Genomic DNA, 14,629 nt, shown 5'->3' with positions numbered 1-14,629 from the left:
CTGTGCAGTCATGAACAAATAACCATCAACAGTGAACAAACAACTAGACACACAAAAATTATTATTATTACTTCATTACACAGATATTGCATTTGGTAGAAGGTATTCAGTGCTCTCTCCAACACCCCAACAAATCCCCTTCTGCACTATTCACAATTTGAGAGTCACCTGCTATGCAGTACAGTGTTTCTGAATTTTCCTCGCAGTTTTAGCCATTTATACAGAAACACGAATTAAACATGAAATGAATATCAGCTGTGAAATATTTATACCAACATTAGAAGTGCAGCTACGACATGTTTATACCAATATCTGAAGTGGCTGAACCACTCACAAAACAGTGGTTGGTTGTATCTACCAACCAGACATCAGTTTGACTCACAACATAAAGATGAAGTAGTGTGTGGGATCATATGTTGCTGAGAGAGAAAAAGGGCACTAGCAATATTTATTTTGCTTCTATATTCCCTTTTGGAGTGAAGATTGTGGTGACAGACTGGTCTGCTGGGTAGCTCATATACCAGGTTTGGTTGAGAGGTGACAGTTCAGTTGTGAGTTAGTGAAGCCAAGAATGTGAACGTAAAATTGGATCTGGTAACACACTGATCTGTATTGTTTGCTACAATCTAGATGACGTTGGGGAGTCGCAGCTTGGTTGAGTTGGCGAAGGTACAAAACTTGATGTCATCAGTGTAACTATAATCCTCATTATGGTACATATTCTACACATACTGGGACTGTATGAAAGGGGTTTTTCATCATTTTTATGATATCACAGATCAAAGCAAATATGTGATAATGGCATGTTCAAATTTTCCCAAAACAGGTTACACAGGTCATCACAATTATGTGTACTGAAAATGGAGGAAGCACCCCTGAGCTACACTGCAGATCAATTTGTTGGTGCAAGCAAGATACTGACTGACTGTTTTGTTTTAGGGTGCAAAAACTAGTAAGGTCATATGTGCCCATAGGAAAAAGGAGTTAAAAACGACTATACGCTAAGCCCAATTGATGGAAGGAAAGAGAGCTAAAAACAAGGACTTCCTCCTGAAGAAAGATCGACAAAATATGCTGTAGAGACAACGGAGGTTCCAAACTAAAAATTAACTGTGGTTCACAATATTGCTATGATGGATAAAAAGAAAATGTGGTGGACAGCCCGCATCGTTTGCTAAAACGGCCGATAACTCATATGGCAAACATACATTAGAACGTAAATAGTTAGAAAAAGAACATCTGGTCAGAAAATGGTGAACCGTCAAAGGTTGATGACAATGAACACAAAGTAGTGGTGGTCAGCACTTAACAACTGGCGATAGCTAAAACGACAGTGCCCAATACATAACCTAGCTAAAATTCTCTTCTTGTGGCGAGAGGGTCGAGAAGAGATCTGCCAAGCTGCTGGGAGAGGTTTAACTCACCAGAGCTTGTTCCCATGAAGGGAAGACCACTGGTGATGCCAAAGTGACACCATCTGCTAATGGATGGCAACACTAAGCTCATCAGAAGGAATGGAAGAACTAGCGGGCTGAAGTAGGAGGAGTGCAGCCGTGGCAGCAGCATCAGCAGCCTCATTTCCCATCAGACTGACGTGAGCTTCTTCAAGAGTGAGAAAGTAGAAGCTTTCTTGGTCCCATTGCACTAACAGCACACAGAGGCTCTGAAGGTCACTGAGAGAATTGGAGCAGATGACACAATCGAAAAGCCTGTGTCGCCATGTGTACTAAGTGGCCTGATACAGGGTGAAAACCTCTGCTAATAAACACTATCAAGTGTTCCAGAAGCCGATACCGAAAATCGTTGTTGCCAATGAAGAAGGCACACCCGACACCATGGTCAGTCTAAGAACCTTCAGTGCACACAAAGATACAATCACTAAGTTCCGAGCGAGGGTCAAGAAACTTACAATGACAGGTCGAATCTGGAGTAGTTACCTTAGGAAGTGAATGAAGTCCAAGGTGAACACAGGCCGCCGCATGAAGCCAAAGAGGTGAAGGGTTCACAACCGTCACGAAAGTTGCACACAGCGTGGAGTTCAGCTGCTGGATCAATAGCCGAAAGCAAACTCCAGGAGGTAACAGAGATGAAGGATGTGCCCCATACTGCCGCATACGTTGAGAAGAAGGAGGCATAGGATTGGTGGCTGGACATGGCAGACAAACGGCATGCATATCCACTGAGTAGAGCATCACATTAGATGACAGCAATCATTCGGTAGCTTCTGCTTAGAGACTTTCAACTGCGCTAGTGTAAAAGGTCCCAGTGGCCAAACAGATTCCATGATGGTGGATTGTATTTAGAAGGCATATAAAAATGGAGATGTGAAGGTGTATAAACAAAACAACCATAGCCTAGCTTCGAATGAACAGGGGATCGGTACAAACATTGGAGAGTGGTCCAATCCACGCCCCAGGAAGTACCGCTTAGGACACGTAAGACACTGAGGGACCGGGTACAGCGGGCAGCCAGGTAAGACACATGAGAGGACCAACAGAGCTTCCTATCAAGTACAAGCCCAAGGAGTTTTGTAGTTCACACAAACAGAAGAGCAACAGGCCCAAGATGTGAAGATGGTGAAAGAAACCAATTGCACCATCAGAAATTCACACAAATGGTTTTGTTAATGGAAAATTTAAAGCCACTGCCAATGCTCCACAAGTAAAGGCGATTGAGGCATCGCTGAAGATGCTGTTCAAGGAGATAAGTCAAAGGGAGAACTGCAACAGACCGCAAAATTGTCAACAAAAAGAGACCCAGATATGGGTGGTGGGAGACAGGCCGTAATAGGGTTACTGGCTATAGCAAAGAGGACAACAGTCAGGACGGAACCCTGAGGTGCCCTGTTTTCCTGGATAAAGGTGTCAGACAAGGCACAACCCACATGTACCTTAAAAACTCTGTCTTTTAAAAATTCCTGATGGAAATGGGACAGGCGGTGTCGGAAGCCCAATATGTAGAGTGTACAGAGGATACTGGTCCTCCAGCAGGTGCCTTAGACTTCTTACATGGTTTGACAAAGTGACAAGATGGTCGACTGCAGAACAGCGCACTTGAAGAAATCCACATCGTGCAGTGGTTAGTAAATTGCAAGACTCGAACCACCTACCAGCTGGGCATAAATTATACATCACCTTGAAAACACAGCTGGTGAAAGAAGTGGGGTTGTAGCTAAAAGGAAGGTGTTTGTCCTTAGTGGGCCTAGGTATGGGTAAGAAAGTGGCTCAGACCAGTGTCTGGAGAACATGATCTCTGGCCAAATGCGACTGTACATATGAAGGAGAATTGCGTGCCCACAAGAGAGACGTGCTGCAACATCCGAATGTGAACATCGTCCATCCCTGAAGTGAAAGATCAGGATGAAGTGAGAGCATGATCAAGCTACCTCATAGTGTTTTTTTAAGGCGGCATTGTAGCATTCACAATCCTGAGAGGAGAAGGCTATCATCTGAACCACCTCAACTTGTCTCCGATGGAGGAAGGCAGAAAGATTGTGACTGGAGCTCGAAATCTCTGCAAAATAGCGGGCATAAGGTATTGGAGACAGCAATGGGATCCACAATGACATCATCTGCTATGGTCAGGCCAGAAACTGGGGAATGGACCTTGGTCCCAAAGGCCTGTCAGAGATTGGCCCACACAACGAACAAGGGAGCGGAACTGTTAAAAGAACTAGTAAATAAAATCCAGCTGGCTTTTTTGCTATCCCAAAGAATGTGACGACACTGAGAATGCAACTGTAGGATGACGGTGAAGAACACGGAGAACTTGTCTCTGTAACCAAATGTCATCACGGCATGCCTCAGTCCACCAAGGGATCAGGACATGCCTTGGTAAAGAGGAAGTGTGAGGAATGGAATGTTCTGTGGCAATAAGGATAATGTTTGTAAAGTATTCTACCTGGGCATCACAAATGGAGAAATGCTGTTTGGTGAAGGTTGTCAGGGAGGAATAAAGCCTCCAGGTGATCTTAAAAAGCTACAAATTGGGTTTACACGTAGGTGGTGTAGGAGTCAGCAAACCAATATACTGAGGGAGTATATATGAGGTAATGGGCACTACCATACTTCAATCATGGAGCTACATCCAATTTCCGTAACACAAATTACACAAACACAAACGTCACAATACAAAACAGAGGCGGGGGAGGGGGTGGAGGGGGGGGAGGAGGAAGGGGGGGGGAGGGGGAGAGGGAGGAGGAGGAGGAGTACACTACTGGCCATTAAAATTGCTACACACAAAGATGGCTTGCTACAGAAGCAAAATTTAACCAACAGCAAGAAGATCCTGTGATATGCAAATGATTAACTTTTCAGAGCATTCACACAAGGTTGGTGCCGGTAGCGACACCTACAACGTGCTGACATAAGGAAAATTTCCAACAGATTTCTCATACACAAACAGCAGTTGACCGGCATTGTTTGGTGAAACGTTGTTGTGATGCCTCGTGTAAGGAGGAGGAATGCATACCATCACATTTCCGACTTTGATAAAGGTCGGATTGTAGCCTATTGCGATTGCAGTTTATCGTATCGCGACACTGCTGCTTGCGCTGATCGAAATCCAATGACTGTTAGCAGAATATGGAATCGGTGGGTTCAGGAGGGTAATACGGAATGCCATGCTGGATCCCAACGGCCTTGTATCACCAGCAGTCGAGATGACAGACATCTTATCCGCATGGATGTAACGGTAGTGCAGCCATGTCTCGATCCCTGAGTCAACAGATGGGGACATTTGCAAGACAATAACCATCTGCACGAACAGTTCGACGACGTTTGCAGCAACATGGACTATCAGCTCGGGGACCATGGCTGCGGTTACCCTTGATGCTGCATCACAGACAGGAGCGCCTGCGATGGTGTACTCAACGACGAACCTGGGTGCACGAATAGCAAAACGTCATTTTTTCGGATGAATCCAGGTTCTGTTTACAGCATCATGCTGGTCGCATCCGTCTTTGGTGACATCACGGTGAACACACATTGGAAACACGTATTCGTCATCGCCACACTGGCGTATTACCCGGTGTGATGGTATGGGGTGCCATTGGTTACACGTCTCGGTCACCTCTTGTTCGCATTGATGGCACTTTGAACAGTGGACGTTACATTTCAGATGTGTTACGACCCGTGGCTCTACCCTTCATTCAATCCCTGCGAAACCCTACATTTCAGCAGGATAATTAACGACCGCATGTTGCAGGTCCTGTACGGGCCTTTCTGGATACAGGAAATGTTTGACTGCTGCCCTGGCCAGCACATTCTCCAGATCTCTCACCAATTGAAAACGTCTGGTCAATGGTGGCCGAGCAATTGGCTCGTCACAATATGCCGGTCACTGCTCTTTATGAACTGTGGTATCGTGTTGAAGCTGCATGGGCAGCTGTACCTGTAAACGCCATCTCCAAGCTCTGTTTGACTCAATGCCCATGCGTATCAAGGCCGTTAATACGGCCAGAAGTGGTTGTTCTGGGTACTGATTTCTCAGGATCTATGCACCTAAATTGCATGAAAATGTAATCACATATCAGTTCTAGTATAATATATTTTTGTCCAATGAATACCCGTTTATCACCTGCATTTCTTCTTGGTGTAGCAATTTTAATGGCCAGCAGTGTAGTAGTAGTCGCTGCCGCCTGCAGTCTGAAGTCAGATTCGATGCAGCTGTCCATGCTAGTCTATCGTGTGCAAGCCTCTTCATGTCTGTGTAACTGCTGCACCCTACATCCATTTCAACCTCCTTACTTTATTCAAGCCTTGGTCTCCCTCGACAATTTGTAGCCCCTACAACTCCCTCTATTACCAAACTGACAATTCCTTGATGGCAGATTGTGCCACAAATTTCTGTTTTCTCCAACATGATTCACTACTTCCTCATTAGTTATCTGATCTACTTGTCTAATTTTCAGTATTGTTCTGTAGCATCAGATTTCAAAAACTTCTGTTTCCTTTTTTCCAAACTGTTTACTGTCGACATTTTACTTTCTTAAAAGGCTACACTTAACAGAAATACCTTTAGCAAAGGCTTCCTAACACTTAAAATTTATATTTTAAGGCAACAAATTTCTCTTCTTCAGAAAAGCTTCCACCTTCAATACCAGTACGCATTTTATGTCGTCTACTTCTGCCGTCACCAGTTATACTGCTATACAAATAGCAAAAATCAAGTACTTTTAGTGTCTCTTTTGCAATCTAATTTCCTGATTAAATTTCTGCTTTATTTCCTTTACTGCTTGTTCAATGTACATACTGAGTGATATCACTGAGAAGCTACAACAGTGCCTCATGAAGAAACTGAAGTAAGATGGGATTTACAATACTATGAGAAGAATTTCGTAGATAAAAAAATCTACTCACCAAATGGCAGCAGGAGAAAACACACATGAAAGCTAAGGAAATGTACAAGCTTTTGGAGTCAGTGGCTCCTTCTTTTAGCAGAAGGGTTGAAGAGGAAGGAAGAGGAATGAAGGGAAAGGACTGGCGAGGTTTAGGGAATGGGGAGAGTTGCGGAAAAGTTGCCCAGAACCCTAGGTCAGGGGAGACTTACTGGACAGTATGATACGAAAAGACTGATTATTGGGGACTGCACCAAATGAGATTTGAAAACCAAAGCTTAAAGGTGGAAGATAGGGTAATAACGAAGACAGAGATTACTGACAAAACATTGTGCAAGAGTTAATAACATTCTATACTAAGTGGTTTAGAGGTTACCATGAGACCATTTTGCTGATTTTTTTGTGCGAACATTCACAAATGTCCCCAATTAACTTTGGCTATGTTTTAGTTTCAATTCCAGAGATATAGTCATTTGTTTGACCCCATTGGGCAATTACTGAATGTGCACCCCTGAGTTTTCATATGCTTTGAGACATATCATCTCTCATAATATTTTCTTGAAATAAATAAAACTAGGCCATCTTGCACAAGTTTTTGCACAAATAGTAAAAAAGGAGAGCAATTTTCGTATAAATGGTCTGAAGCAAAGTCAGCTAAAGAAACAGATGCTTGAAAAAGAATTTACCCATTTGTATCTTCAGAAGCAACTGCAGAACAAACCTGACATTTTGCACGTAATAACTTACCAGTACAAAGTTTTCTGTGAACTGATGAAAAACTGTGTAAATGGTCCACGGTGGCTTACCACTGCTGGTCTGTTGTGCAATGAAAAAAACCAGCATCGCCATTGCCATTGGGACCACGCCCAATAGCTGCGCAACAACAGCCACCAGAGGGTTCTTTTACCACAAGTGTCCAAGCCTGATGATGAATTCCTTTAAGTGTCAGAGTACAAAGAAGAGGTCTCTCTAGGATCTTATGTTGATGTTTCTTAGAAGCTACTTAAATTTGTTACAGATTTCATTAGTTTGCTGTACACTGTCATTAGAAAAACTGTACTCCTAGCCATGTGTCACTGACAGTGCTGGAATAGCTGCAACAATGAGCTATTCCAGAATCCATCAGTTGTCACTCCTTGACAGCCAATAAAATGAATTTTCCAGGTCATGTGGGTGCATAAAGTTTATTACAGCATCCTTCTCCTTAACGGAAGTCTTGTAGATACAGGGTTATTACAAATGACTGAAGCGATTTCACAGCTCTACAATAACTTTATTATTTGAGATATTTTCACAATGCTTTGCACACACATACAAAAACTCAAAAAGTTTTTTTAGGCATTCACAAATGTTCGATATGTGCCCCTTTAGAGATTCGGCAGACATCAAGCCGATAATCAAGTTCCTCCCACACTCGGCGCAGCATGTCCCCATCAATGAGTGTAGAACTCGTTGATGCGAGCTCGCAGTTTTGGCACGTTTCTTGGTAGAGGAGGTTTAAACACTGAATCTTTCACATAACCCCACAAAAAGAAATCGCATAGGGTTAAGTCGGGAGAGCGTGGAAGCCATGACATGAATTGCTGATCATGATCTCCACCACGGCCGATCCATCGGTTTTCCAATCTCCTGTTTAAGAAATGCCGAACATCATGATGGAAGTGCGGTGGAGCACCATCCTGTTGAAAGATGAAGTCGGCGCTGTCGGTCTCCAGTTGTGGCATGAGCCAATTTTCCAGCATGTCCAGATACACGTGTCCTGTAACGTTTTTTTCGCAGAAGAAAAAGGGGCCGTAAACTTTAAACCGTGAGATTGCACAAAACACATTAACTTTTGGTGAATTGCGAATTTGCTGCACGAATGCGTGAGGATTCTCTACCGCCCAGATTCGCACATTGTGTCTGTTCACTTCACCATTAAGAAAAAAATTTTGCTTCATCACTGAAAACAAGTTTCGCACTGAACGCATCCTCTTCCATGAGATGTTGCAACCACGCCAAAAATTCAAAGCGTTTGACTTTGTCATCAGGTGTCAGGGCTTGTAGCAATTGTAAACGGTAAGGCTTCTGCTTTAGCCTTTTCCGTAAGATTTTCCAAAATGTCGGCTGTGGTACACTTAGCTCCCTGCTTGCTTTATTCATCGACTTCCGCGGGCTACGCGTGAAACTTGCCCGCACGCGTTCAACCGTTTCTTCGCTCACTGCAGGCCGACCCATTGATTTCCCCTTACAGAGGCTTCCAGAAGCTTTAAACTGCGCATACCATCGCCGAATGGCGTTAGCAGTTGGTGGATCTTTGTTGAACTTCATCCTGAAGTGTCGTTGCACTGTCATGACTGACTGATGTGAGTGCATTTCAAGCACGACATGCGCTTTCTCGGCTCCTGTCGCCATTTTGTCTCACTGCGCTCTCAAGCGCTCTGGCGGCAGAAACCTAAAGTGCGGCTTCAGCCGAACAAAACTTTATGAGTTTTTCTACGTATCTGTAGTGTGTCGTGACCAAATGTCAATGAATGGAGCTACAGTGAATTTATGAAATCGCTTCAATCATTTGTAATAGCCCTGTATATATGATATTGCAGAGCCAGTGTTATTCTGATGACTACCATCAGCTGTAGAATGGAATGACAACAATGAAAATTAACAGGAAATCTGGGTTCTTCTCCCGGTCCGGCACAAATTTTCATTGTCGACATTCCATTCTACAGCTGATGGAAGTCATTATTCGAAATTGGTCTCTCAGATATTTCCTATCCATAACTCTTTTTCAAAAATGCATGCAGCATATTGTTCTCACTGGAGGTCTGATCCTTCTTGCTTTTGCACTGACAGCATTAATGGCAATAAACTTGCTTTCATCAGTAAAGAAGAAATGGAAGGAAATAAAACATTAAAAGAAGAGTGGTTTTTTACCATGGACATACTGTAGCAGGAAGCAGAGAATATCACTTTTTTTGCCAATTAATGACACAACTATTCAGGCCAGGGGATTTTTAAATCAACTCCAGGTAGGAATGTCAACAATGTAGTAAAAGATAGATTGCTACTTACCATCAACAAGACATATTAAATTGGAGACATGCACAATTAAGGAACTTACATAATGCGTTCAGAACCACCTTCATTAGCAAAAGACAAGATTCATACACACAAGAAAGCACACCTCATGCGCACATGACCACGAACTCCGGCAACTCGGTCTGTGTTTCTCTTTTGTTGCTAAAGGCTGTGGTCGAAAGCTTTATGTATGTGTCTTAACTGTGCTTGTCTGCAAGTTAATATGCATTCTTTACGGTAATCAGCTGTTTATCTTTTCCTACACTGTTGATATATTAACACTGGACAACCAGTCAGGGCAATATGCAGCATGTGTTTATGGGAAAAAAAAAGAGTGGTGGTGGGTTGGGTGGATCAGTAACATGTGACAAACTTAATATCTGTGAGACTTACGCTAAGAAGATGTATGCTTTAATAAGCTTTATGCAGCAACATGGCCCAGAAAATCCTTTTTATTAGCTATCGAGGAGTAACAAGTATTGGGTTCCCGAATGGCTCATTGTTGCAGTTATTGCAGCACTCTCTGTGACATTATGTGGCCAGCAATACAATTTTTGTCGTGACAGCATATAGCAAATTAATGAAACATAACAAATTCAAGCAGCTTCAAGACAACATACACTTAGGGTCCTAAAGAGGCCTCTTCTAGCTTTGTTCTCTGACACTTAAAAAATTTACCATCAGGCTTGGGCACCTGCGTAAAAAAATCTCTATCAGACTTAGGAACCTGTGGTAAAAAACCCACTTGTGTCTGCTATTGAACATCTATCAGGTATGGGCCCTGCAGCAATGGAGATGCTGGTTTTCTCACTTCACAAGAAGCCAGCAGTGGTTAAGCCACCATGGACCATAGCAACACATCTTCTTATTGGTTCAATATAATAGAGGGAAACATTCCACGTGGGAAAAATTATATATAAAAACAAAGATGAGGTGACTTACCGAACGAAAGTGCTGGCAGGTCGATAGACACACAAACAAACACAAACACACACACAAAATTCAAGCTTTCGCAACAAACTGTTGCCTCACCAGGAAAGAGGGAAGGAGAGGGGAAGACGAAAGGAAGTGGGTTTTAAGGGAGAGGATAAGGAGTCATTCCAATCCCGGGAGCGGAAAGACTTACCTTAGGGGGAAAAAAGGACAGGTATACACTCGCACTCACGCACATATCCATCCACACATACAGACACAAGCAGACATATTTTATATTTTGTCTAACATGATGTTGTTAATACTTTTGTGAACCTGATGATGGTCAGATGACTGAAACTAGTTGTATAAATAAAGTATTTTACCAGTAGCTCAATGTATTAATATGACATTTTTCACATTTCATAGAAGCTTAAAAATTATTTACACAGCAACATTCTTATTTGACCTCCTCATGTACTTCTTACAACAGAGAAAGATGAAGATGTATATCATGAGAGGGTGCAGTTACTTGTGCATAAACTGCCTCACAAGATACTATAATTTACAAACAATGCAGACATTATGTGCATAAAGTGAGAATGCCAAAACTGTGGAGTAAACTCTATGGAAAAATTTCTTTCTGAATTTGGCGTTACCAAAAACATTATATTCCTCCAGTGGGTTTGTGGAAAACCAGCTCCAATGAAGATGACTCAACCGATGGCCATCACAGAAGCATCTGAGCTTAAAAAAAAAAAAAGTTTCTGAAATGCTGATCTCTCTCCACATCTACAACAGAATTAGACAGCACAGAGACTTCAAACACTTAAGGCAATTTTGGAGTATGGTGAAACAATTCTGCATCATCCATCAAGTTTCGAAAACAAAAAAATGCAATCTCACTGCAGTTTTAAAACTGTCATTATTCACAGCTGTGATACACTACCAAGGTCCTGATAGTAAATCTCACTGCAGTTTTAAAACTGTCATTATTCACAGCTGTGATACACTACCAAGGTCCTGATAGTAATGCATTGAGGCAGCTTGATATGGTGTATTGTCTCATTGTACAAATCATGAAAATTATGTTGCTGCCCGCCTTCTGTAAGGCTATTTTAACTGATTTACTTTCTTTCATTACTAAAGTGATTGAGCAGCGCCATCTCAGTTAAAAAAACATGAATTTTTGAGAATCTTCTGCAACATGGATGATTTCCAGCTGAATGTATCTTCTTTGTTACAGCTCACAGAAAGAGTGCAGTTGATGGAATTGGAGGTGACATGAAGAGGATGGCATACGCATACTGCGTGGGAACATTTTACCTGTGTAGAAAACATTTGCAGGAACTGCATCAAGAGTTGTGAGATAACTATGCATTTTGTATGTTCCTACATAAGAAATTGTTCAGCTTACTATTAGTTTCGAGGAACAAGGGAAAGATCTGAAGAAAGGGTCAGGATCAATATACTTGCACTATATGAAGTGCACTGAATTATCTCACCATATCTGTTTTAGTTCAAATTCACCATTTACAGGAAAAATCACTATGTATGTTTATCATTGTACGCATGGAAGTATAAACTCTTAGAGTAATATAGCTAATACAGGCCTAATTTGGTATCTCAGTTGTTATAGAGAGAAAAAAAACACCTCTGAATCATTATGGTGGTCAGATTACCAGCATCACACACGGCAAATTTACAAGGAAACATAAAACTGAAGTAGACAACACCATTTTAGTGTGGCCAGATGTCCCAGCTGAATACACTCCAAGTAATGGCACACATTGTCCGTTTCACTTGAACCAACACCTTGCATGAGTGATGGAACTGCTTTTTGCTGTCGGGTTTTCTGAATACAATGTGTGTAGTAGTTGGTTTGGATGTACCTTTGCCTTATTTGATATTTAATGTTTGTTTATCAATTTAGGCTAATGAGTAATTGTGGATATCACACCAACAATATTTTGTACCAAAGTGCAGTCATCATCAAGTTGTTACCTGTTAAAATTCATAAAATAAATAAACCTTTATCGTAGTTTTATCGTTTTCTTTTGGTATATTTTAGCAATTTTTAAGCTCTATGGTCATCAAATTTCCAATGGACAAAGTCTCACATGCCTAAGAGCCACATCCCTAAAGTACAAGTAGTAGAAACACGGAAAAGTGTTATTACCAAGCAATCATAATTAAAGGCTCTAGCTATCAGCAAAATATTATGCATCAAATTCGTAAAAAGCTTCATAAGATTTTTCCACATAACCAAAAAGATGTTATTCCATGCCTCTTCTCTGTTAAATGTGCAACAGGTGGAAACTAATTTATTTTATATATTTAAACAAACTTTTTAAATTGCCATTAGTGAATATCCAAACTGTATTAGTTCCAATAACTATTTGTAAATGGGAGGGTACATGAGAACTATTAACCAAAAGTAGCAAAGGTAAGTTTAACTTTTAAATGTCATGTGCCCCCACCCTCCCCCCCCCCCCCAAAAAAAAGTCAAATGTTTGCACCTTAACTGGAGTTACTCTGGTGCTTAAATATACTCTTTTCTCTCACATCAAGTAATTATAAAATTGGAGATTTCATTTTTAGGATGAATAGTGTTTTAGTACGCAAAATTTGGTATTCAGAAGCCAGTAGGAAAGTTTTCATTACCCTTTATTCACTACCTATTACCAAAATACAGAGGAAAATTTCACATGCTATGCTCTTACAGCAAATTTGAAGGTGTACCATGTACAGTTTTTTTTATCTTAATATATTAGGTCAGCAACAATGACTTGTTGAGCTTTAGGACTGTTTTGCACCTTTTCATTTCTGAAGGAAGTGGGCCTCGTGAAAATGGCTCTACTACTACACAAAGTTACAGATTGAGCTGAAACTTGGTGGAAATTCATTTTGTACAATCTTCAACAAAAGTGTTGATGGTCAAGCTCGAAGCATCTTCAGTTGAGGCCACCTGATGTGAAACAGCCTGTAATAGGAGGAAGGAGAGGGGGGGGGGGGGGGAGCGCTACGAGTTTATTTTATTGCGGTCAGATCAATGGAGGTAATGAAGTGATGAAAATAACAGATTACGTTATTACAGTAACAAAGATTTGTCATGTCAATAATAGAATGATACCTCTTGATACAATGGATATTACTGTAGTACCAGGGTACGACACATTTCTTCTAGATAAAGAACACGTTTCTGGTATGGCAATGAGTATGTAGTATGGAAGTGTGGGGTGCAGTTTGGAAACCCGCGACAGCATATTATAAATTTTCTTTGACTGGCTTTGAATGCTATCAATAAAAATTGATTTAAACACATTTATGTAAGGTCTATCTCGGTACGAACTTACCAATACACAGTATATTGAACACAAACCCATTCTGCACAGATTTGTTCACAAGCTGATCTGGGAGACTATCGAAACCAACATGACCTGCAAGCTTCAGGTTTCTAACACCCTGCTCCACCTGAAATACATATGCATTCATTGTTTTATTACAGCATTTAAGGCACACGCAATACTGTAACTGTACAGACAGTTATGGTTAAAAGGTCACGCCTAACTGCAACGCCCTTTGGACTAAAGGTTACTGAGCTAGCGTTTCCGACATTCTGCAGTATTGCGAACTACACAAGGCAATATGTTTATAAACATTATGTTTTGAGACAAATAAACTGAGAGAAATAATTAATATGGAACGAAATTTACGTTTAAACTATTACCGACCCTCTCAACATCAACCGCTGCCATCGTGCCAACGATAAACTGCTGTGTGCTGTCAGTGCGCTTGTTAATTTCTTTGGTCCAATAAGCAAACATATAAAAGAGTTCTACCAACCTACCTAATTAAAAGTAACAGGACGTCTACAACTTAGTAATTAATGGAAGTGACTGTACATATTTTACAGAGAACAAAAAAAAACAAAAATAATGAGTAAACCCATAACGTTTATCGCTACTATTACTGACTACTTTACTGCACTAATACTTTTGTTTATATATTGTAACCTATCCTGTTGTTAGCGGTTTAGAGGCAGAAATTTTTAGGTTTTATGTAAGTAACGCCACAATGAGCTTTATATATAAGGAAAATTATACTTGTAACACATTGCCTTAAAATTTGAACATATACTGTTGGCAAACCTGCTGCATCAGTTTCCAACATGGCAGATCTGCTAATGTTGTAGTATCATGTGATGTGACGGAAACGCTGTTTAACTACAATTCCATGTGTACGTGTCGTGTATTTTGATCGGTGAACAATAGAAAGTAAACCTAGAATCATGGCGGACCTTCAGAGTCCGCCATTTAGTGA

At 41.1% G+C, this 14,629-nt stretch overlaps 1 protein-coding gene across 2 annotated transcripts in view; it reads right to left on the bottom strand.

Annotated features, from left to right (window-relative positions):
- The window catches only part of LOC124621991 (septin-2), a 63,175-nt gene extending 49,067 nt beyond the window's left edge, over positions 1–14,108 (bottom strand). Inside the window, exons 1-2 of one of the 2 annotated variants that reach the window (XM_047147533.1) lie at positions 14,023–14,108; positions 13,663–13,780 (exon numbers count right to left, since the gene is read on the bottom strand). In XM_047147533.1, coding sequence (XP_047003489.1) covers positions 13,663–13,780; positions 14,023–14,064 — 160 coding nt within the window. In that variant the 5' untranslated portion in view covers positions 14,065–14,108. The remainder of the gene's footprint in view (positions 1–13,662; positions 13,781–14,022) is intronic. The other variant, XM_047147534.1, reaches the window with a different exon arrangement.
- Between the last annotated feature and the right edge of the window lie 521 nt (positions 14,109–14,629).

The sequence above is a fragment of the Schistocerca americana genome, chromosome 7 (assembly GCF_021461395.2).
Source record: "Schistocerca americana isolate TAMUIC-IGC-003095 chromosome 7, iqSchAmer2.1, whole genome shotgun sequence".
Lineage (NCBI taxonomy): Eukaryota > Metazoa > Arthropoda > Insecta > Orthoptera > Acrididae > Schistocerca > Schistocerca americana.
The sequence above is the reverse complement of the archived record's forward strand: the minus strand, read 5'-3'. Positions and strand labels throughout refer to the sequence as shown.